At 37.9% G+C, this 24,813-nt stretch overlaps 3 protein-coding genes across 9 annotated transcripts in view; 2 read left to right on the top strand and 1 right to left on the bottom strand.

The window, feature by feature from the left end:
• SPR (G protein-coupled sex peptide receptor) overlaps positions 1–24,813 on the bottom strand; it is a 619,021-nt gene that overhangs the window by 407,127 nt on the left and 187,081 nt on the right. The gene's annotated exons all lie outside the window — the stretch shown is intronic.
• On the top strand, positions 16,276–19,018 carry LOC147873004 (ribosomal protein S6 kinase alpha-5-like; the record flags this gene model as incomplete). Its single annotated transcript, XM_087354000.1, has 6 exons — positions 16,276–16,471; positions 16,696–16,811; positions 17,388–17,498; positions 18,270–18,347; positions 18,516–18,607; positions 18,973–19,018. Coding segments are annotated over exons 1-6 (639 nt in total), but the record flags the coding sequence as incomplete, so codon positions are not given.
• On the top strand, positions 19,020–20,471 carry LOC147873003 (serine/threonine-protein kinase N1-like). The gene is made up of 2 exons (XM_087354010.1): positions 19,020–19,123; positions 20,112–20,471. The coding sequence occupies exons 1-2, from the start codon at positions 19,040–19,042 to the stop codon at positions 20,418–20,420; spliced, it is 393 nt and encodes a 130-aa protein (XP_087210136.1). The 5' UTR covers positions 19,020–19,039; the 3' UTR covers positions 20,421–20,471.

The following is a 24,813-nucleotide window of genomic DNA, read 5'->3' as shown; positions in this document are numbered from 1 at the left end:
CATTGCTACTGAAGTTGATCCCTTATTACGCCCATTTATTTAGTTTAATCTACATTTACCTCTAGACTTATTTCCTTGCTAGCCTCTAGGACACTTTCTGTATTCTTGGTTATGGTACCCACACAACATCCCCCAGCAAATTGACATCATCAGCATAGGCAAGTACCTGGAGCAGACCATTCCTGAATCCCTCTGACATCCTTGATGACGTGTTCTAGTGAAGAATTAAGAAGAATTTTGGACAAAGCATCTCATTTAACCAAAATAATGTATCAGATCAATAATACTTACACGGTGTCCCACAAGTCCCGCAAACCGAAGTTCGTCATTACAAAAAAAGTTTAAATTGTCCTGCACATTTTGTCTTTAGTATCGCGAAAACGGTTAACGAGCTAAAAAGTGGTTGCCCGCATCATTACGAAGCCGCACGTAATATTCCACTTTATCTTCTTCACACGACTGCGTTCGCAAATAATTTTGAGTAATAACAACACTTCGTGCTCCTTGGATTCCTACCACACTAACACAATATTTAATACGTAATCCTCGGGTTGAGGTACTTTCGGGACATACTGTATGTATGATGAAAGTGCCATAATTGTAAAATTGGTACATTGGTCGTATGTTTGTTTTCATTGTAATGAAGGGTTTACTGCACAAACATTACCAGCCAGAACATTCAAGTTTACTCGGGGCTCTATTTAGTTTTTTGTTAAATCCTATAAAAATAATATTCTACTAAATAACGCAAGCATTACACATAATATATTTAATTTCATATATATTTTACCAAGGTATAAGAATAACTACAATTTAAAGATGTTAAAGATAAGTTAGTGATAAAATTTAAAAAATTTCGTGGCTTATCACATTGTCTCATGTACCACAGAAATGCCCTTATTTTGCAGAACCAAAACGTGTATTTCTCTTATGTGTCGGTAAAAATAGCTTCGTCACTTCACCTTCGTAATTTACCATTGACCCATTAGTAATTAATGTTACTGGGAAGCTCCTATTTGCAGGCGGTACACAATTCAAATCTCCGAATTCAAACAATCTTCCTATACACACGTCTTCATAAATCACTGACAAATTTGTTGACATGACTTCAGCTGCTCGACTGTTCAGAACCGATCCATCAAAGTGATTCTTCAGAAATTTCTTCCACTTAGCGACACATGTAAAAGCGATACATGGAAAATTCCTTTTCGATAAAAGTGTGCCTTGTCGTGTTTTTGCACTACGCCCTTCAATTTGTTAGGTCATATTTAGATTTAGTAAACCATTCATTTCCCCCTCTCATATCTTTATTTCCTCCTACAATGTTGTAAATACGATTTCATTGGCTATGTTTGTTATTTATTGAAATTTGTTCTTTTCTGATATAATGGGGGGGCTAAATTCTTCGTTTCCCTTCGTTATTTAATTTGTTTACAAATTCTGAGGTGGGTCTTGCAATTTGTGTATCCGCTGTGTGTGCATGCATGTATTATGTATGTATATATGTATTATGTATGAATGTATTTACGCATGTATTATGTATGTATGCATTTAATATGCATGTATTATGCTGTTTGCTAGGACATGAGCTATGGCCTTGAGATGTGCAGTGCATTTCCACCCCGAACAGTGGATGGGGTGAACTCAGAGCTCAGTTGCAAGGCAGAAGCGACCGAGTTCACTTCGTGTGGTAAATTCCATTTCAAAAACATTGACCCATTTTTAATAGGCATTTCATATTCATCGCTGTTTCTACTCAGCACGAACAGAATGCAAAGCGTGGGCAGAGGTGTAAAGAAAATAGGGGGACGTAAAGTAATACACAGCCAAAGTAGAGAAATGGTGATAAGTGTTTACAGTTTTATGAAGAAAGAAGCGGACAGCGGCAATGTGATTAACGTTAATCAAATACAAAATCGTGTTTCTGAAGCTACTGGTGTGTCCATAAGTACTCTGAAACGCATTCTGAAAGAGTACGAACATAATAAACGAGTGGGAAAAGAATTCAGCACACCTCACAAGAAACGGCCAAGAAGGAAAATTAAAACAGACGTAGATGATTTTGACAAGTGTGTAATTCGAAGAACGATTAACGAATTTCACACTACACAAGGCGAGCGTCCTACTTTAAAATCGTTGTTGGCAGTAATTAAGAAAAAGATTAACTTCAGTGGCGGGAAGTGGGCTCTTTGGAAAATAATTAGAAATTTAGGCTTCAGGTGGAGGAAATCGGAAAGTAATAGGAAAGTTCTCATCGAAAAGGATGATATTCGTGCAGCAAGACTGTCTTATTTGAGAAATATAAGTCGTTACAGAAATGAGGGGCGACCTATTATCTACATGGACGAAACGTACATTCACTCCTCACACACGAAAGGACATGCCTGGGGTGATGGTACAAATGCAGGTCTACTTGCACCCGTCTCCAAACGACAGCGAGTCATCATCGTACACGCTGGCAATGAAAATGGCTTCATTCCAAATGCTTTGTTAATGTTTAAATCGGGGACAATATCTGGAGATTATCATCATGATATGAATTTTGACAACTATGAAAGATGGCTCAAAACGAAGTTAATTCCAAACCTTCCACCAAATTCGGTATTAGTAGTGGACAATGCAGCTTACCATAACGTACAACTTAATCCGGCTCCAACTTCTTCATCTCGAAAAAGTGCTATGATCGACTGGCTTTCAGATCGTAGCATTCCTTTCAGTGACGGAATGTGTAAGCCCGAATTGTATTCTCTAATTAAACTGCGTAAGCCACGATTCAAAACATTCAAAATTGACGCTCTACTGTCTGAACATTGCCACTCTGCCCTTCGCTTGCCGCCATATCAACCAGATCTGAATCCGATTGAACTGATATGGGGATTGGTCAAAGAATATGTCGCCAGAAAGAATGTCAGTTTCCGTCTAGATGATGCTATGAAACTAGCTGAGGAAATGTTTAGTAGCATCACAAAGGAAGAATGGACCTCGAGGTGCAACAAATCCCGTCAGTGCGAACAGAATTACTTGCGGTTGGAACCTGTTCTTGACGACATTTCGGAACAAATTACAGTTAATTTACAAGATGGCAGTGATACCAACAGTTGTAGCAATAGTGAGGAAAACGTGAGGGAGGAAGAAGATGCAGAAGAAGATGATGGGGAATTAAGTGGAATAGAAGCTTTGTAAAATATCTTCAGCCGCTGTAAGTAATTCAGTCTGCATTGATGTTTTTGTGTTCAGTAGTACAGAGAAAGGTGTTCTCCTCCGTTCCCCACTATCACTAGGAGACAGCGTCAGTACCCTCTTACGCGCATATCCACAGCTCATGTCTGAGCGAACGACTAATATGTATGCATGTATTATGTATGTATGCATGTATTATGTATGAATGTTTGTATGTATGCATTGTGTATGAATGTGTGTTTGTGTGTATGTATGTATGTATGCATGTGTTATGTATTTATGCATGTATTATGTATGTATGCATGTATTATGTATGTATGCATGTATTATGTATGTATGCATGTATTATGTATGTATGCATGTATTATGTATTTATGCATGTATTATATATGTATGCATGTATTATGTATGAATGTTTGTATGTATGCATTGTGTATGAATGTGTGTGTGTATGTATGCATGTATTATGTATTTATGCATGTATTATGTATGTATGCATGAATTATGTATGTGTGCATGTATTATGTATGTATGCATGTATTATGTATGTATGCATGTATTATGTATGTATGCATGTATTATGTATGAATGTTTGTATGTATGCATTGTGTATGAATGTGTGTGTGTATGTATGTATGTATGTATGAATGTATGTATGTATGTATGCATGCATTATGTATGTATGCATGTATTATGTATGTATGCATGTATTATGTATGAATGTTTGTATGTATGTATATATGAATGTATGTTTGTTTGTATGTATGCACGTTTGTTTATATGTATTCCTTTTATTATGTCTTATATCATGATGTACAGGGTTTTCCAACATTGTCATTATTACCCTCTTCTCATAGAAATTCTTGCGTAGATTTTGTATTTCACAGACTGTAAAATATATGACTGAGGTTATAGTGAAAAGTTGTTAGCCTAACGCCCAACCCCAACCCGGAGGACCACCCTTTGTCGGCTGTCGGCAATTGCTTGTTCAATGTATTCTCTGCTCATAGGTTTTTTAATATTGGTTAGATTTTAAACAAATAATATTATTTTTTTAAATTTGCATAATTATTTATGTTGTGTTTTAAAACGAATTGATTCATTAAACATTTAACCAATAAGATTCCTCATTTTTTGGGTAATTTCTATTCATAAAGTTTGTTTAGTGTTCATTCGTTAATAACATTTGTTCCTTACATTTGCCTGGTTCGTATTTACTGTGTTCGTTTAATGCTACTTAATTTAATTAAATATCTTATTTAAATTAGCGTCACTCTTTTCCAGTTCCCGCTTTAATTTTATAACTATGTAATCAGGGCCACTTTAACCAGTGGTAAAATTGGGCAGCTGCACATGGTCCTTTAATTTTATGGGCCCCATCCGCCCGCCCGACCGACGGTACCGCGTTCTTAAATTTGCCCAAAGTTTTTCCAAATTTCTCTAGAAACGTTTTTTGGGACGCGTGTGCAGTAAGTCTGATGATACTAGCATTCTTGCGGCAAAATTTTTTTCGATTCTGTGCTGTTTGGAGCGGGGAGCGCTATCAAAATAGCACACATATTAAACAGTTAGTTCACTTGTTCTTTGGATTCACCTATTTGGGCTGTTGAAACACACAGGACGTTCAAAACGTTTCTTTACCCGTGGGTAATCTTGGCATATCACACTTTAGCTTGAATGTATAAAATTTTTACATAATCCTTTTATCCTTTCCTATTCATTCAGTTTTTGTTAATATAAATACATTTTGTGAAAACCAAGATACTTTATAGATTAAGATTTCTAAATCTCTCAGTAGCGTAAATTTGCTGTGAATCCTACCTATTTTTAAGAAATGGGACAGTGGACCCCAAGATCATGTTTTTCCATAGCCTCACCACTGCCTTAAAGTGGCCCTGTATGGAAGGCGTGATAATTGTTCATAATGGTTCCATCTTTCGCATTTTATAATTGTAGTCTGAGCATGTAATAAAATATGTTTGTTCCTTTATGTGAATGAATCTGATGTCTTAACTTGTATGTGTAATTACTCTCAAACTTTGTTTTCTTTTTTATCGTTTGAGTTTTACATTTTATTTTCATTTTTACTCATTTAGGAATAACTTTGTAGGAGCTGAGGTTTTCACGGCAGTGATTCTGAAGATGGCCGTCATCTGGGTTGTTGCACCGTGTAGCCCTGTAGAAGTTTATCGTCATTTCGGGTGTGATTGCCGCCTCCATCATCAAGGCTATCGCCCTGATGGCGGAAGACAGGGACCTCTGAAACATCGATTACCTTCTAGCAGACTACACAGTGCAACAGCCAAGAAGATAGCCATCTTTGGGCACATTTTGTGAAGAAATGTTTTGTTGAATTATGCAGAGTGAATGTCGAGTGTCTTCGAATTCCTTATGTTATGCAGTCCCACACAACACTTGTTTATCAGTGTTTGTTTATCACGCGTTCTTTGCGCAGAGTGCATTATCAGTTGGCTATATCTGTCCGTCAGTCCAATCAATTCAACCCAAGAACCACTGGATGCATCTGGATGAAAGTTGTGCCACTCCACACAATTGGGATTTAATAAATCTTTCTAAATGTAGGCTGAAAAGAACGCATGAGGATATTTTGTGTATTCCTGTACGGAATAAAATTTCCGAGCTTCTTTTTAACTACAGCAGGACTCCACCCCTCCATTTATTTCTTCATTTTCTTTCCTTCGCGTTATATGTCATTATATATAATCGTTTTTAAACTTGACTGTACTGCATTACAATGTTTCCACAAATCCTTTCAATATTCAAACAAGAAAGTGGTTTAGTTTAATATATTTTCAATTCAATTCATTTATATATTTTGCTCAACTGCACAATAAAAATTTGAAGGCGCTAAACATTCATTCTAACAGATACTGCACTGCACTGAATTCTAACATAAATGCAACACTTTATGTATTATTTAAAAACTGTTAAATATAAAGCCTTAAATCTAAATAGACTTGTTCCTTGTCATGCATTTATTTTTATTTTTAACTATATAACTGTCGTATAATATTTATAAACGTCTCCAAATAAAAATATTTGTCTTTTCCATACCAATTGACACTGTATTTCAAAACTTATGTGTTATTTATTTTTCACAGTCTCGTTATAGACACGCCATGGCTCAGACAATTATTCGCCGTCCTTTCACCACGAAGGCTCGGGTTGGCCCCTGAGTTAGTCCACGAGAATTTGTGGTGGACAAAGTGGCACTGAAATATTTCTCTCTCTGATTCCTAAGGTTTTCCCCTGTCCATGTCATTCCACCGCTGCTCCATTTTCGTTCATGTATCATCTGGTCGAGGGGGGCAATGGACCCGTAATGGTCCAGTTCCACACAGAAATTCTCTCACCCAATTGTAGCAATCACAAAATATCTTCATGTACGGTGCAATGCATGTATTAGGGTAATTGTTATTTTTACTGTAAAGTGTAAATAACCGGTGATTATATAAAATTCTTAAAAAAAATTGCTATTAAATTTGGGTAACAGCCGCTCATAATTAACTGTTAAATTATATCGTAGGATATATATATATATCATTACATTCACTAATCAATAATAATTCTTGCTATCTTGAAGTACATCTCTATTACACGTAGGGAAACTTTGTTTCTACTGCGCGTTTGATGACATGTCTTTCATACAATGTCTCTGTGGAACTTGAACCGCTAACTCTCCATCTTTCATATGACGAATAAATTAATATGGAGGAGTGGTGGAATTGTACCGACAGGGTAAAAGCAAAGAACTCTGAAAGAAACCCGTCTTAGCGCCATTTTGTCCGCCCAAATTCCACATGGACTGCCCTGGGTGTGAACACGAGCCTCCACGGTAAGAATCCCACCTTTAGCCCTAACCACCTCAGCTATGACGCGGCTAACGCAGGTGTTTACTTGTGGAAGTCACTGTGGGCTATGTTTCTCGTAGTTTCTACGTCTAATATTTCTGTGATGTAACTGTATTGTTTGATTAGATGTTGTATTTTGTAATAAATGATTTAGAAAAAACATTTTTTCTTTTATTTCAAGTTTCGATTAGACAAGGTGAATACAGCCCCAGTTCTGGTTAAGGTCGTAAACAGTTGTATTTTCGACAACTAGAAGGATTCCCAGAATGTATATTTTAATATATATATAGTGTGTCTATGTACATACATATTTATTATTTGGGGTCTACAAAAAGGTTTTCGAGCAAATTAAATTTTGGTCCGTATCGCTTTGGTTAGTTTATTATATTATTTTAGTCGAAGATAAATTACACTAAAACTTCTCAAAAACATTTGATTCCAACAAATTCAATATATAAGATACAGTTCAAGTATATAATTAATTTGGAACATTATCCTATGTAAATCATAATAAAAATATATTGTGTGCATTTTCAAATTTACACGGCAAATAAATGCACTAAAATCCAATCAGGCTATTAGCTGCGTCAGAGCCGATTTAAAAATCAGAGTCTACGATGCGTCTTAGTCATCAGAATCGACATTTAGTGGCAGACCATTCTTAAGCCTACGTGTGACATTTCTATCGTAAATTTCTCTCATCAGAAATTACAATTTATTAATTTATATGGTGCATTAAGACCTTTCTATTTCTTGATTAAATATGCCGTTTAGGAAATATTTGTCATTCTTTCCAAACCACTGAACATAAAATTATAGAAAACACAAAAGCTCTCAATATTTGCAAAATGTAAAATTCGTGTCATTTTTAAAGTAGGCCCTACCTCAAAGAAAACGTATCTCCTTGCATAGACCAGTCTGTTAATAACATGGAAAAGGTCCCTATTTGCTCTGAGAACCATCTTAAACCCCCCCCCCCAAAAAAAAAAACAGAATGCATTAAAACGTTGAAGCACTCTGTTGGTCCACAGTTAATGCTACTTCAAAAACAGCTTAAACGCCAAGCCGTTTAAACGTGTGGGTGGGTGTGGTGGTAAATCGCCACGCATTCTTAAATTTTACATTAGATGGAGGCGAATGGTCAGCTCCAAGTCTGGCCGCTTTATCTAAAAGCAAAAAGCCTCCATTAAACAGGAGGCTAGGAGGGTCTGGCAGCTGTTTGCGACGAAATGTCCTTGTCCGGATTTGAACCAAGTTCGACCAGCTTATACCCAGTCACTACTGCCCACTCGCCAAGGTGTTGCGCCTCATCACATTTGACGTGTTCGGTTGCTCTGGGAGAAACGCAGAATAAACTGTCTCTTATAACTCCGTATCTCTCGCTTCGTGATAAAGAAAAACGAGATTCAAAATGGACCTCTTCACAAATGCTACTAACTATGTTATTTCTCTTTGAGATGTGGCAACCACGTAGAAAGAAATATTTTGTTACGTGTTCTTTTAACAATTTTAAAAATTAATGTTGAGTGTGCAGAGCAAAAAACTCATTTCTAGGAACTTAAGATAGAAGAACAGCATAAGATCATTTTATTGTAATTCGAATTACAGATTCCACTACCCTCGTAAATAAATTAAACTTAAACGAGTTTATTTGATCTAATTTCTCACAATAAAATGTGCTGTGAAAACCTTAATAAATAAGAAAAATTATGTGAAGCGGCCTTCGTGACTCATGTTGAAAAGTTTGATTCACAGCAATTTCGTCTCGTATTATCTACTTCGATCTCCGCAGAAATTAAGTGAAAGTAGGGTTGTCCAAACTAGAGTCGTCACGCATTTAAGTAATTTCGATGCAAAAATTTCTGCCAGTCGGTATTCCTCTTAGCTTAAGTTTTCCGCTTAACATACTCGAAATAGCAATCCAACATTCCAGCACATTTTCAAAACCACAGGCAGTTCCCACTCTTACGAATGGTTACGCTCCTGGAGGCATTTTGTAAAACGAGTCGTTATTTTCAATAAGTGCAATATTAGCTTCGTTACTGAGGAAATGTTTAAATCTGTGACAAATTCCTTCATAGTCATCCACGCCTTGATCTACCGAACTGCCTCTTCTGAACAACCGTTCCAAAAAAAAAATTATTTAAAATTATTCATGGTCAGGACTTTTACCAACGTCTGTTCTTTAAAACCACGACGTTTCGGAGGCTGGTGTAGTTTTTTACACAAGATTTTAAAACGCAACCAACTCTCCTTAAGTGTTTGAGGTTAGGTTATGTCGTCCTAGAACAATTTGGCTTAAAAATGTTTATCCACTGAAGACACAGCATTCAGACTAACAGACAATGTACTGAAATCTATTAACCACAAAAAAACATATTCTGTATTTTAGCAAAAGCTTTTGACTCTATAAATCATAAAATGTTGTTAACCAAATGACATTTTTATGGCATTCGAGGAATAGCTGAAGAATGGTTCAGGTCCTTTCTAACAGGAAGGAAATAAAGGGTTTAAGTAAAATCACCTAAAAATAATCAGAACCTTTTCTCAAACTGGAGAACAATAAAATATATCAATTCAATTCTATGGCCATTGCTTTTTGTAATATATAAATGGCTTTCCTCCAGCAGCAAATAACATAACAGAACCCATAAGATAACAAAATGCATAACAAATAACTCACCACAACATGTTTCAAGTACTCGCATACAAGAGTAACCAAATTGATGATCGCCTAAATTTGGCAAAACGTTGATTAACCGACAGAGTAAATTCATTTCAATGTAAATTGCATTGGTGTGACAGTGATTTAAAGTCAACTACAGTTTTACAGCACATTACAATCACAGAAGAAAGCATCATCTCTGTATTCCCAAGAAGTTAGGATTTCTTTCTGAGCAACTGATGGAGTGAGAAAGGAGAAAGTCTTTGTTGCCAGCTTAAATTTCTTTACGTCGTGTTTCCAACTGTCTATAGTGGATGGAAGATTATTAAAAGTTTAGTTTCACTATAGTAAATTGATTTCTTTATTAGCTGAGGTTATGTTTGGCATTTGTAGGTTATGTTTGTGTCTGTATCCGTAGATATCTGAGATCATTTGAAACTTTTATGTTATCCACTACAAAATGATTTTAATAACACACAGAATTTGCTGGATAGGGAGAATATTAAATTCCTTAAATAATTCCCTATATGATTTACTCCTTATTACTCTAATGGTTATCTTTTGGATAGTTTTCTGCTGTCTACTGAGTTTCCCCAGAAAATAATGCCATATATATTAATTAAATTTGTTTTGTCAAATATTAATGTGCAAGTTAATTGAAGCATATTAAGTAGTTGCAAGAAAGTAGCATTGACACTCAACTCACTTCACTTCGTCTATTTTCATTTTATAATTAACAATAGAGTAACTTGAGGGGGATTAATCTAAAATAAAAGAATATTCAATTTACAAAAGAATATTGTTAGATCAATTACTGGTGTGAAACCTGAAATTGTATCTGTTTAAGAGGTTAGGGCTCGTCCATTTGAACGCATTCTCATCAGTGAACTTCACAGTTTCACAGTAATTCTGCTGTACACTGCGTCAACACAAGGAATAATAATCGGTTACATAGACCAATTGGTAGCCTCTTATACATTTAGAAGAGCGAATATTATTCTGGCATCAGAATGATCATCAGCTTACCATCAAGTCTCGCAAATCTTATAGATAAGGAGGCACGAATTAAAGTAGCATTAAGGGTTAAAAATGGCTTATGTCAAATGTAATTCTTATTGACTTATTGTGGTTTCACTGCATTATCCACCTTTTACTGGCGTAATGGAAACTTCAAAGCCGGTTGTGTTAGGATGCACCGCTATGATTTCACACTTGACACAGCTGGATTTTACACAAAAAGAAATGTGGTTTCAAGGAACATGTCACCAAAGTATTGCAACTTTTCGAATCCTGTCATAAGACAATTTACGTGTTCATCGCACGTAGTTTGAAGACAAAGACACCGTGAAATCTACAGAAACGAAATGTCTGGAAAGTGTCGTTCCAGTGTAATAATAATTCTCAAATACACGCGCTTATCTAAGTTTATCTGCACATCAGTCCTTACTCGTTTTATACAAATGTCTGACTAGAATCTTCTGACGAAGGGAATTCGTGGCGTTCAACAATTTCTGGGGAATGGCCAATTCTTTCCGAAGCCTCTCCCACTAGATATGTACGATCATAACCTCTTATTTGAAGTCAATTTAGTAACCCCTGTAATTTACTTCGCACTGCAATTAATTAATAAACCTAAATTTATATTATCAGAAAGAAAGTTTTTTAAAGCTATACACTGAACCCATGTTAGATCTTTTATGTATTCATTGTTTAAACACACAGAATTTAATTGTGGGTTTAGAAATATTATCACAAAAACCACGATTATTTCTCTAAACAGCATTAGACAACTCATCTTTACAATGGATACTAGTTCTGTAATCTGTGATGCAGACACACTCCATTTTTAAAAATTATTTTGACAAACTCCGTGCTTAACATGGGTTTAAATAAGAATGCGAACTATAATCATTAAATCCGCAAGTCCACACGACCTTAAAACTCACAAGACCATCAACGACATATTTACTGTCGTCAAAACGTTATATCTCGCAAAGCTCACATTTGGATTTCATATGTCATTTAGATGCATACATAACCTACGATAATTCCAGGTCGTCTTGGAAAGGAGCTCGAAAAATTCTAATTACATACGTACAGGCAGTCAGAGACTATAGATGGCCTACTCTTCTTTAAGACGTTTAAAACAATTGAGTCACTCTGCTCGCTTCAAACTTCTTTGATTGGACAAGCGTTGTGATACGTCAGTCATATTTTTGATTGCAACCTGTGAAAACCGTTAGGATCTTTCACAGCCAATTTCAGATTAAAAACTTTATAATAGTGCGTTTAAGTTAGTTAGTAAGTTTTAAAATAAGTGTTTTAATCTTTAGTTTTGTTAGAACAGTGTTTAGTTTAAAAATTAGTGACTAGTTAATTAGAATAGCAGTGAACATAATGGAACCTGAAGTTGGATGTTATTCAAGTACCGGTATGTAGTTTTCATTTAAATGTATTTATTATATTTTAGTTTATAAACGGTGATAAATACGATTCTGTGTCTTATTGTGTTGAGAGTTACTAGAAATATCAGGCCTTTAAATTGTTGATTACGGTGAAATTATATTAAACATTTTATTACGTAACTGAATTCTATTTCCGACGTTTAGATTGTATGATAATAATAAAATGATTTGGGAAATGGTTCTGACAGATGTTCAAATATGCATTAAGCATGATTTGTGACCAATAATGCACCAGTTATATAATAAATTCTGAGAGAGAATTGTATTAGGCTAAGGTTATGTTTGGCTTCTTCCCTGTGCTTCAATGCCTCACATTAAAGCCGGTCCATATAGGTTTTTAGAACATAACATTATTCATATTGAACTAGGGCTTGCAATAGCGAGGTATTACCTAAAATTACGATGGTCCGGTTTCTTCCTTACATTTACTAATTTGTTATTCACTAATAATCTTATCGTCCGAAGTTACATGATTTAATCTGCTGATAGCACACAAACAAGTCTTCTGCATTTTGTTAGTTTTCGCACTAGCATTGAACAAAATATGGCCAAGGCCTCCAAACACCGTGGCCCAGAGTTGAATGTCTCATAAACAATGTTACTCTTAAAGGTGCCCGTTTTCATTTTGTAGTAGCCGTGTTAGGAACAAACCAGTGGATGAATATTGCCTCTTTAATAACATTTACAAACCCCAGTTTTTTCAGAAGGTCATTGCCACGACACAATCATGTCTGTATTCTGATTATAGTTAAATAAAAAGTTTTCTTACCGTGTATTGCATTTAAAGTTAGGTAAACTCTTTAACCGAATATTCCCATACCGAAGCAGATAGAATCAACAATCGGAATTAGAATAAAACATATTGCGATGCAATTGAGTTTCTGACAGAGATTTATACAACAATGTGCAGTTGAAAATGGTCTGTGTCCTTAAACATTTCGTTTTAATTCTGTTTTACAAGGAATGACTCAGCATTGCCTTTAAACAACAGACTGTAAAGACGTGATGTTTGGTATAGACTTTGACATATTACTCTACTGCGATCACAGTTTTGTCCTTATTATTATTTTTCAATTGTTGCCTTGTAACTTTGTTAAATATACGCGTATTTCACTGGCCTGCCCATATACCTGGCATCTCATCGGAATGGCGTCTAAAATTGTCATTTTTGGGAGTTTGTATTTCTCGTCATTTAAAGCAGATCACCTGTCAGATTGCAAGTGTCACTATCCACTTTAAGCGGAAGACAAAATACAAACGGCCATTGTTAAGCATTCCTTGAGTTCACAGCCGCGAGTTACAAACATAACAATTTCCATCCAGCTGACAAACTAGTCTGCATGTGTCGGAGTAGCAAAGTTCAAATGGGCTGTTTATGAATAATTATCTGCAGAAATTAATATTATCATTTGTAGGATTTGAAGTTTTCGCAGTGCTGATTCTGAAGAAAACTGTCTTCTGGGTTGTAGCGCCGTATAATCTGGTAGATGTTTAGCGACGTTTCAGAGGTCCTTGCTGCCCCCATCGCCCTGATCATGGCGGCAGTAAAGACCTCTGAAACGTCGGTAAACTTCTATCAGATTACACGCCGCTACAACCCAGAAAACAGCCATCTTAAAATATTATAATTATTTCACTGCAAGTTCCAGACTTAAAAGAACAGATTTTAGTCTCTCATTTCAGGTTGCACGAAGCTCTTGAAGAGTGACTTCCGTATTTATCACTCAAATGACAATGCACTTTAAGCGACTAAAAATATAAATAAACACAGCTGTCCTGCAAATTTACAAATATAATAACATAATTAAACTATATAATAACGCCTACGTATGGCAAATATTTTACATACTGCATAAGAGTGGGGTTAGGAAATTGAGAGGTCGGGAAGGACACAGAACTATCTGAGGGGTACTCTTCCCCTTGATTATAATAAACACTGTTTTCAATAGGCGAATTGCGTGATTTAAAATGTAAATTCCAGGCTCAGTAGCCACGCGGTCTGAGGCATGGTTCTCGTTGCTGCGACCGAGGGTTCGAGTCCCACTTGAGGCATGGATGTTTATCCGCGTCCTTTCTCTTCCAGTCTGGTGGATAAAGAGGGCAAGGCGAAACCGCCTTGGTATCTTCGTAAGACTAACCCCGTGGCGCAGGATTGTAGAGTACAAAAACAATAAATTATTTTAATTAAGCCTGTAGATTAAAGACGGGAACTGAGCTAGCTCAGTCAGGACAGTGACTGGACAACCGGGATTCGATCCCTGACAGGGGCAGAGGATTTTTCCTCTAGCCCCTGCGTCCAGACCGGCTCTTTGGCCCACTTACCACCCAGCCTCCTCTCCAATAGATACCGGGTTACTGAGCACTCACCCCCATCTGGTGCCGAGGTTAAGAAAACGTAGGAGCTCTACCTCGTCTCACCCCACCCAAGCGCCTACATGGCGTGCGGCAGGACAACTTTACATTTGTATTGTATATTAGCACATGCCACTAATTATGATATTTGTTACAGGACCTCGACATGTCATCAAAGAAGATTTCGAGATCATCAGACTTCTAGGAAAAGGAGGTAAGTACAACTTCCTGTTAACAGTCGGCCGATTACCCGTGCATTTCTCTGCTTACAAAACACGAACCTGATTTCTGAGTACTTACGAAGCAATGGGGAAAATGGAAGCAGAAGTAGGACAGCATCAGTAGCGTTTTTGTAAGCAAGAAAACTGCAGCTCAACCCTTTCTGGAACAGTCACTCAGTTGAATGTAGAACTCGAATTACTGCAGGAAATTCAGAGCTATTACACAGTTTCAAGTGTTATTGTGTACAAACAACTGGCATCTAACTACAAAATTCATAAACTCAAGTCAAATCTTCATTGATGTTCCCGTAAAATTCTTGCAACAGAATTATAGGATATATTTTCTTATTTAAATAATTTTAATAAATGTTTGAAAATTATAAAAGGTACAGATTTTGTCATCCCTGAACTAAGGCAATCGAAATGCTTTGCCAACATTATCGATCTTTCCCCGGTGGCTCACCACGTTCGTGATTGACTTTTCAGAATAGCAGATTGACAACGGCGAAGTGTTACCAGGGCTTAATCGTTACCCTGATATTTTCTTTCATATCCGCTGCATTACGTTATGAATGATTCATGATTGAGTACGGGAGCGTAGATCAAGATCGGCAAATTATTTTCCCCAGCAAAAAATGCATGGAACCACATTGACACTGCCTATCACCACGGATGCTTTTAGAGACTTTTTCTCTAATGCATCTATTAAGTAGGCAGAGAAGAATATCAGCATTTTAGAGCGTCCTTCTTAGCCCATGATCAAGTCGAATACAACTTAATCGGCAGTGAAATAACAACAAAGCCGTGTCTGTGGCCTATTTTCTCTTCGTAATGTTAACGACATTCTAATTTCGCGTTCTGGTTTACACTGTATCGAAATACCGTAACATCGGAATTGATAAACATTAGAGGTAGTTGTTCTTATGCACAATGTACATTTCCTTTTACTTTAAAGCAATCAGAATTAGGGATCTTAAGAATTGTGTAGGCCATATTCTGCCGAACAAAATTCATCTATTTATGAATGCTAAAAAATGTTAAAAGGTGGATCATTTACGAAATGATAGCATTTATTTGCGGAGACATTTAGAAACGCAGGGTTTCAAACAAGTTAGAATTAATCAAATTATGCAGACAGCTCGCGAATGGGTCAAAGTCCACTCTCCATGGAGATTCGACACGTAAGCACTTTAACGATAAAAGTTGCAGTCATGAAAACTCACAGACCTAAACGGTATTTCACCTTGTTTCTGTCACCACGCAGGAAACAATATAATCTAGTAATATCCTGAGCACAAGGGCTTCACCTATCGGAGAGAGCTTTAGAGCTTGTTAAAGAGAAGACGAACCACGTATTTATGAATTTTATATTCATCGCGAAGTTTTGGCATTGGAAAAAAAAAAGGGTAGAGTATCATAATTATTTGAAAGGAGACTTTGCTGATACGACAGCCCGTACCTGTACAGATATCAAGATGAAACGTAACTGAGATTCTGTTACAGGGTTTGGCGAAGTTTACATGGCGAAGAAGAAGGATGGAAGCGACGCCGGTAAAATCTACGCCATGAAGAACATCAAGAGCACATCACTGAAGAGAAAAGACATCGAAAACGCGTGGACGGAGCGTCGCGTGTTTGAAAAAACGCGCGACACTCCTTTCTTCGTGCAACTGCACTACGCTTTTCAATCCAAAGAACACCTTCATCTCGTAATGGGTGAGTACATCAAACGAAACATCACCTTAACTAAATGTGTAGGGTCCTCATACGAACCCCGTTTGTCGAATAATCCTTCGCTCTCCTTTAAAATATTTCACTTTTTAGTATTCTGCAGAGCTTGGATTTGTAATTATACAGTTGTCGGATGAAACACACAATACATCAGCATTCAGTGGCCTAAGACTCCTCACAACAACGCGATCTCGTCTTTATTGTTGCAGATTACGTAGCAGGAAAAGACTTCATCGAACTGCTGGAACAGCGAGGTAGGCTTACGGAGATTGAAACAAGATTCTTCTCCGCCGAAGTTATCCTGGCCCTCCAGCACCTGCACGAGGTAGGCAACCAGCACTCCCACTGAACAGCATAATAAATAGGGCGGGGGTACAACACACGAAAAGTAACTAGCTTACTGATTTCAGGGCTATAGAGTTCTCTTCAAATTCCCTTTATTTTTTCACAGTACATCGAATCCTTTGTAATTTCTGTGAGAAATATCTTGATTCACAACAAATGGTAATTCCTGAATTTTAGCTCGATTCTTCAGAAGAATGCTCCCCGGTTTAGTAAGCAAAGACTTTGGTTAGTTCTGTCATGTCTGATTATTTAGCCGCCAAGTAATTCTCCGTAACCAGAAAAGTTCATTTTACAACTTTCATATCTCTCAATTCAGTATAATAGAACATTCATACTTATTCTTTCTGTAGTTACGTAAGCGAGATTCTCCGATAGTTACCTGCTGAAACACGAGAATTAGTTAATTAAAATGCACGGCGTGTAATTATGATCGATCTACGAATCCCAATGCCGTATAATCAACTGTAAAGAATACATAAAAATTGTACATATCGAAAACGCAAAATGCGTTTCCTTCTCCCCAATGCTCTTGAGACGTGTTCATTTGTTTTTTCAGATGGGAATAGTTCACCGGGACCTGAAGCCGGAGAACATCCTTCTGGACGCCGTGGGCCATGTAATGCTGACGGATTTCGGTCTGTCGAAGGAGTTTCCGTCTGATCAGGAGGTAAGCTTAGTGCCAACTGCTATATTCAGTCACTTTAATTCCCTGTGTTGGCTGGAATGTAGAGGATGAGGGGATCACTCTCCATCAGGGAGTAACTCTTTGAGGGAACTCAGAACAATAAAAATATAAATATCTGAAATGTCCGAAATGTGGGCACCCATATTCAGAGAGCATTTGTCTTGTACTTACATTTAACAGGGACATCACAATTTCTCAGATTCTGAGGGTGTCAACTAACAAGCGCAGAATTTATTACCTACAGCATTGCCTGTTGTCTGTAATTTGCTGTTTAAAATTCCATAAATACTTCCACCATTAAGTATCTTATCCACTTGCAAAACATTAAACATCAAGATGCACGGTTTTACCAGGTGTTTTGTATGGCTGTGAAATGCGTGTCTTACTTCGAGCAAGGAAATGCTGGGCCCTAGAAAAAACGTGAAACGTCCAGCTCACCGAGTATTCCTAAGGGATAAATTTTCGGAATTACACTGTGCCAGTTAAGTAGGGCGAGAAGCAACGCAAACATATATTTGACGTTGAAAGTTTTTGGAAAGTAAGAACATGGAAGACCTTGAAAAAGACGGGAAAACTCATTACGTTGGAGAAACATGTTATGACGTCAGAAGATAAACAGAACTGGGTCTGAAGTGCATCCTTGGATGTTAGCAATCCTCAAAGTTTTCTTTCTAGTATCTCAGTTAGGGAATTGTTTCTGTGTCTCATTGCCTGTCACATGAAACTTATTTAAAATCTTGTTTTTATCAACAGGATAAAAGAACATACTCCTGCTGCGGTACTCCAGAATACATGGCCCCCGAAGTAATCCAGAAGAAAGGACACGACATGGTAAGTGTTTTCTTCTATGCATATATCAGCTGCTTATGATTACATAATATATGCATCAGTTACCGAGCGTACATTACAGGAAGCAGAATCCATTTTTTCTGTTTCTGGAGGGTGCAAAGAAATGGGAGTGGCTGATTAAAGCTCTTGTCCTAATTTTAACTGTTGCAGGCAGCTGATTGGTGGAGCCTGGGAGTGCTGATATATGAGATGCTGTCATACTCCAGGCCGTTCGAAGAAATGAACATTCAGGCATTATTTACGTGAGTCTCCTTATTTGCGAAGAGCAATGTTTTTTCAACAAAGTCCTACACAGATTAGTTTGACCCTAACAGAGAACCAGTTTTATCCGTTTTAATGCCAGTGAAATTCCCGGAGAATCAACTTCATGGAGGAAACCAAAATTCAGGCAGAAATATACCCGAAACAAAAGATTATACAGGGAGTGAATTAAATGTGAGGGACAGGGAAGGAAACGGAAAACAAAGATAAGCATCTCAAGATGTTATTATAGATGAACCTGCAAAACCTATTTCGGTGGCTTAGATTAATGAAGTCATTTACAGGAACAATGAAATACCATCAGGGAACATAATGGCAGATTTACTAATTCGATTCTCTTTTACAGCAAAATTTTGACTCAAGAGCCCGACTTCCCGCCTTTCTTCCCACCACGTGCGTCGAGTATCATCGGAATGTTGCTCATTAGAGATCCGAAATTTCGCCTAGGTGGTGAAGTGGGGGGCGCCGAGGAAATCAAGATCCATCCTTTCTACGCCGTAAGTTGTCTTCCCAAATCTGTTACCATAAAATATTGTACAGAAATGCTTCACTTCTGAACTGTCTTCTTCCTGGACGCAAGAAAGCTAAGTCCCGAAGGACGATCGGATAATTGAGACGACCATAGAAAGAGACGAGGTTAAGGCACCTGACGCCATGTTCTTCTGCCACTTGTTGCATAGCCCCACGTTTGTCTGGTCTCTGTAAGACTTTAAATTTGTTCCGCGGGAAAAATAAACTACTTTCCCTTTTCGCGCGACATTTAACGACAGAAATCGCTTCGTTATGAGAAATTGGTAACTTCAGTTAAGAAACTAAAGTAGATCTCCGCTCGTGTTTTCGAAGGCAATAAAAAATACTCTACAGAGACGGAGTGCACAAAATGCGATCAGGAAGTGTGACTCATTCCAGAACACGCTGAGTCGGCCGTTGACAAAATGGACGCACGCCCGTAAAAATTGAACGTCGAATAACTGAAGGTCAGACTCTAATGTATTTCTAAGGAAGCAAAGTGCAGTTTCAATGTTTGTAGAAGTTGCTACTGTTTCAAAACTTCAGTAAATAAATAAAAAGTGCGGTCTACATTCCCAGCAGGAGGCAATCCTTAACGTAGGGAAATTTCCAAGGGCCCCTTGCATCCAAATTGCGACGTACGAAATATTTCGAGCTCAGTGACATATTGAGGGCCCCAAGAGACAGACAACCCAAAGAAAATTGATTGTAATCCCAGAACAAACCGTAATATAAAAGTTTCACGAAACCTGATCTCAAATTTCTTTCACGTACGAATCTTAAGGACACGACTAGACATCTTAAAACTTTCCTCCCAGTAAATGCGACGTTACAAAACACTTAAAAAGGTCTCAACAATTTACATCAACGCAGAAGACTTAATTTCGTAATCCCTGCAATTATAACAAACTGAGGTGTTCTGTTGTCTGCTTCGCCAGAATTCTTCACTCTGTTATGCTTGTGTTTTGTCTACAGACCATCGACTGGGATGAACTGAGAGCGAAGAAGATATCACCACCCTTCCTCCCACATCTCGACGATATCATCAGCGTCGATGAAAACCAGTTCGGTGTGGCGTCTGACCCTCGGTCAGCGGGCACTTGGCGTCCAAGGAGCGACGACCCTTTCAAGGTGAGAACACGTAATTTTCCTACTTTTATTGCGTGTCGCATCAGAACAATGCTAATTTCTGGCCCTTTTAGAACACGTGTTGGAAGCCGAGGGTCACGTTCCCTTCGAAGTGTTACAGTCAGTAATAATTTTACTCTGGCGATTAGGCCTTGACCGATATTTGTGCACCGTAAATCTGGTTTGACAGACAGATTTTTTATTTTCATGGGCTTACTCTCTGTTTTACAGTGAAGATACGATTTTATCAACTTCTTTCCAAATACGCATTTTTCTGATCTTACAAACGCCGCAGTGAAGACGTTCCAACACAAAAGAATTTTGCTTAAATGTGACTTTTCTAATTTCTATTGCAGAACTTCTCATTTCTGTCGCCATCCTTGGACGAGACCTCCCTGGAGCGTGCAACCACAGTAAGTGTTAACACTTAACATACATTAGTTTCTCAGTACAATTTACGCATTGCAATTTACAAAGTTAAGTAAAAATCCTCTCTATTTTTGTCTCACATGACAAATGATGTTTTATTACTCATCTTTCAAACATATGCTAGAAAATAATCAATTATTAGATAAGCAGTCGTAGACTCTGACAATATTTACCATTTTCAGGCTCTGCAAGAAAGAGTTGTTTTGCTGTGTCGCTTGAATGTCGCAATAATATTAAAAATGTTAGATTAATAAATTAAGACCACAGACACATCTCGGTCGTATCCGGCAACCTGGAACTTACTCCAAAAAGCATTATCCAATCACGGCGCGCTGTACTCATCAGACGTCGAGCAGCTTACCCGAAGTTATATTACGTATTGTCGTAAACAAGAATAAACAAATCGATCTAAAATGACCATAAAACAGCTGTTTTGCCCCACGTGTTCCTTTTTTGTCTTCTGCTATATTTTCTTATTTGAAATTCGCTTGTGGTCGTTGTTAAGTATTTGGCCAGTGTTCGCACTGAAGCAACTCTCGGTTGCTGACTTCGTCGGTAAATCATCTTTCATCCTGACGAGGGTGGAATGGCCTCAAGGTTGAAAATGTCTCTAGTCGCGCGACTTAACAGCAGGTGGCATCGAAGTCTAATTGAGTCTGAAATGGTGCAAAGGGGCAGTTCTGTTGAGTGCGTAATTCTAACTGCAAAAATAGTTGCCTCGAACTTGGGTTTTGCTGCAAAGAATCACTAAGAAGGGCGAATGTTGAACAAACTACTACAAGCAACTGATTCTTGTTTTCCTGTCAACAGATTGAGTATCCAACAGCGCAGGTGTCGAGTGCCCCATTGGCTTCCTCACCTGACTGCCTCCCTGCATCCACCAATCAAGGACCAGGTGAGATATCTTATTTAATTTCAGAACTAAGCGACCTGCTTACATCGAGTTCCCCAACACTTGCAAAATATCAGATGTGCCCAGACAGTGGAACTCGGTCCGTGTCGATGTCGGTCTTCTAGTTTGTAATGCCACCCGCATTGAAGTTTTGCTCTGAGTAGAATTCAAACAAATTTTGTATGGAGATTCAACAGAAAACTGCAGGAAAATTAGGATTTTAATACAGAACTTCTGTAGAATGTTACAATACCGTCGTACAGAACACGCATGTCTGATCTGAGTACCTGCACCCAAAAATGCTTCGACTGCATAAGACAACTGCTCACTGAGCAAGTTCACTATATCAACTTCGCACTTTGTGTTTTCTCTGTATCTCTCAGCCTCTGACCTCGAAATTAAACTCAAATAACTGCTTCATCACCTTGTAAAATTTATTGTTTCGAGTTACGTAATTAAATTTAAGTTTCGTGAATTTGTGTATTATATTATATTAAATAAATATAACTTATATACTCGTGAATAAGTATCCCTTTCCAGAGTAAAGGTTTGTTTATACGCGTTTATAACACTGCATGAGATATCTGATGCTGTCTTCCATCGCCAGCGTCACACCTGGTCAAAGTATTCACCACTGCCTCACACACATTATTAAACTGAATGGTACTAACATTACGAAAGAGAAACCTGAATTATGATAAAAGTTCTTTAGTTTTAATTGTAAAAACATTAAAATATTAGACGCAGTCTTCAAAGAATATTAAACCAGTTGTCAACACAAAATATAATGAGGTGGAATAAAACAAAAATTTTCACACGTTAATGTATTAAGAGTAAGTTTGATTGTCCCGTGAACATAAAATGCGATTATGATTTTTTCATTTGCAGACTCTACATGTGACAACGATCACCCTTCCAGCATCCCAGAGACGATTCTGAGGATTCTGATACCAGCACGAGGGGTGGTCACAGAAGATCGGGTTCTGCAGACAACAACGCATCAGGTGGACCCGAGGAAACCACAGAAGAGGAGGCACGACCTCAGTCCTGAAGACGGCGGAGGGCAACAGAAGAAAATACGTCTGTGAAGAAACATCAAAGGCGAACCTTCTGCGTGGATGCAGCCAGAGCAGATCGGCGAAGAAGAATCATCGTCAATGCTTCCTGTACTGGAATGAAACAGCCTGCAGAAACATCGCAGCCACTGATTCTCCATTACAGTAAGCAGCAACTGGCTTTTTCAATGTGTAACTTCGGCTTACTGGAATAAGCAGCGTCATGAAATGTTGGTTTCTGGATGTTTCGGCAAGCACTTGCGTTGTTATCTTCAGGGTAATGTCTTTGGGAAAATTAGGAAGCCTCCTTTTAATACGGCAGTGGGTGGTGGTGGCATGACTAGAATAACTGAGAAGCAACGACCTATTCAATTAAGAGGAGAGGCACTGCCAGTTTCTTCATGTTTACCCGTTAATCTAGGCAAATTCGTTCGTCCATGATTACAGTATTTCTGACCCCCAAATTCAATTCTTTTTAATTCTTCCACTTTTTCAACGTTACGTACTGTGAGCTAAAAAAATTAGTTAAGAAACGAAATTTAGCCTCTTAGAAAAACATTTTTTTCGGAGGGGTTCCGTCCCTTAATACAAATCTTCACACTTGAATCTCTAACCCCTTTTAAAAGTGAATTAGAAATTCATTCCACAAGTGCCTAGCGTCATGAAAAAATTACAGTAGTGCTGGGCTTAGATTTTCAAATTCCGTTCTGTCACAGCACCACATAATCTGTAACACCTGAATTTCAGCAATTTCCCCTTTCAAAAACGACAAGACGTCGCATTGCAGTCTGCCTTCCACGGTGTTATGTATCCATATCTGAGCTGGAACTACTCTTCCCATGTTCCTCCACTCGGCCCATTACCTAGCAACAAGCAACAGTATCGAAAGACTAAATTGCTTACTCGTTCCTTTTTCGCTAACATTTCTCCATCTACGCCGACGACAACTCAATATTTAATAACCAATCTCGCTAAATCTTCTTTTAATCACTAGCCACGGCCTATTTTACTGCTACTGAGAGAAGTAGGCGCCAGGTCACAGGATTATCCTTGGTATGAGGGTCGTGTATTTCCCACAATGCGCCTTATTCCCTGGCTCTGTGTCACCTTAAATACGGTTTGGATATTTCATAACAACTTCGAAATTACGCCTTTACCCCGGGCTAGCGACCACGTGGCTAGGAAGGGAGGGGACAGGGAAGGTTTCAGCAGCCACTTCATTAGGATGACAGGGACAAATTCGATCTTCTCCGAAACCTTCAACATTGAACACTGCTTATTCTCCGACGAAGTTACACTTGAAATTCAGATTTCTTTTCAGGCCAGAAGACCGAACATCATCCACTGCTTGTTGATCAATTTGCATCTGCATATCTTGTGTTTCCCCAAATACCATCAAGTTGCAATTTTTTACATTTATATGTCCCCAACTCTCCCCTAGAAATAGACTACAAGAAACCAGCCCAACTGTGAGTGAGCTCTTGTCGGTAAATTCACATCTGCATCATTTCTCTCCCATTATTCTTGATTATCGTACATTCACCTTCCCTTAATCCTGTTAAGTTCTTCCTTTGGTTGTCAAATTTTGTAAATCTCTGCAGAGGTCATAAACATTTTGTGTGTTCTGGTATCAAATTTCGGCCGTTTCTCTAATTTAGGATCCGCGTCACAATTTCGTATTTGACCGTCGCATTCGACGTCTACGTTTGCTAACACTTCAAAACGTAATTCATTCATCAAGGCCTACTTATACATTCTTTTTCAGTTTCCAAATTGTGGTCGGCAAGTAACTAATTAAATTCTGTAAACCGTTCGTTTTCTCAGAGAGTAGAATTTGTTAGTGACAGGTTGTCTTACGTAATTTTGGAAGGACGTTGGTGCGACATCATTGTCCTTAATGTTCATGCCCCAACTGAAGACAAAAGCGATGATATCAAGGATAGCTCTTATGAAGAATTGGAATCAGTATTTGATACATTTGGCAAGTATCACATGAAAATTCTGCTAGGAGATTTCAATGCAAAAATTGGGAGGGAGGATATCTTCAAACCCACAATAGGCAGCGAGAGTCTCCATGCACTTAGTAATGATAACGGTGTTAGAGCAGTAACCTTCGCTACGTCAAAAGATTTAATTGTAAAAAGTACAAAATTTCCACACCGTGATGTTCATA

Source organism: Zootermopsis nevadensis, unplaced genomic scaffold (assembly GCF_977971745.1).
Source record: "Zootermopsis nevadensis isolate Lab colony 2312 unplaced genomic scaffold, Znev_1.0 Znev_ptg000022l, whole genome shotgun sequence".
In the NCBI taxonomy this organism is placed as follows: domain Eukaryota; kingdom Metazoa; phylum Arthropoda; class Insecta; order Blattodea; family Termopsidae; genus Zootermopsis; species Zootermopsis nevadensis.
Note: the sequence above shows the minus strand (reverse complement) of the source record. Positions and strands in the feature narration are given on the sequence as shown.

Coding starts and splice junctions, on each gene's coding strand:
- LOC147873003 (XM_087354010.1), top strand. CDS start 19,040: ATGTTGCTCATTAGAGATCCGAAATTTCGCCTAGGTGGTGAAGTGGGG. Junction 19,124..20,111: donor AGATCCATCCTTTCTACGCC/GTAAGTTGTCTT, acceptor TTTTGTCTACAG/ACCATCGACTGGGATGAACT.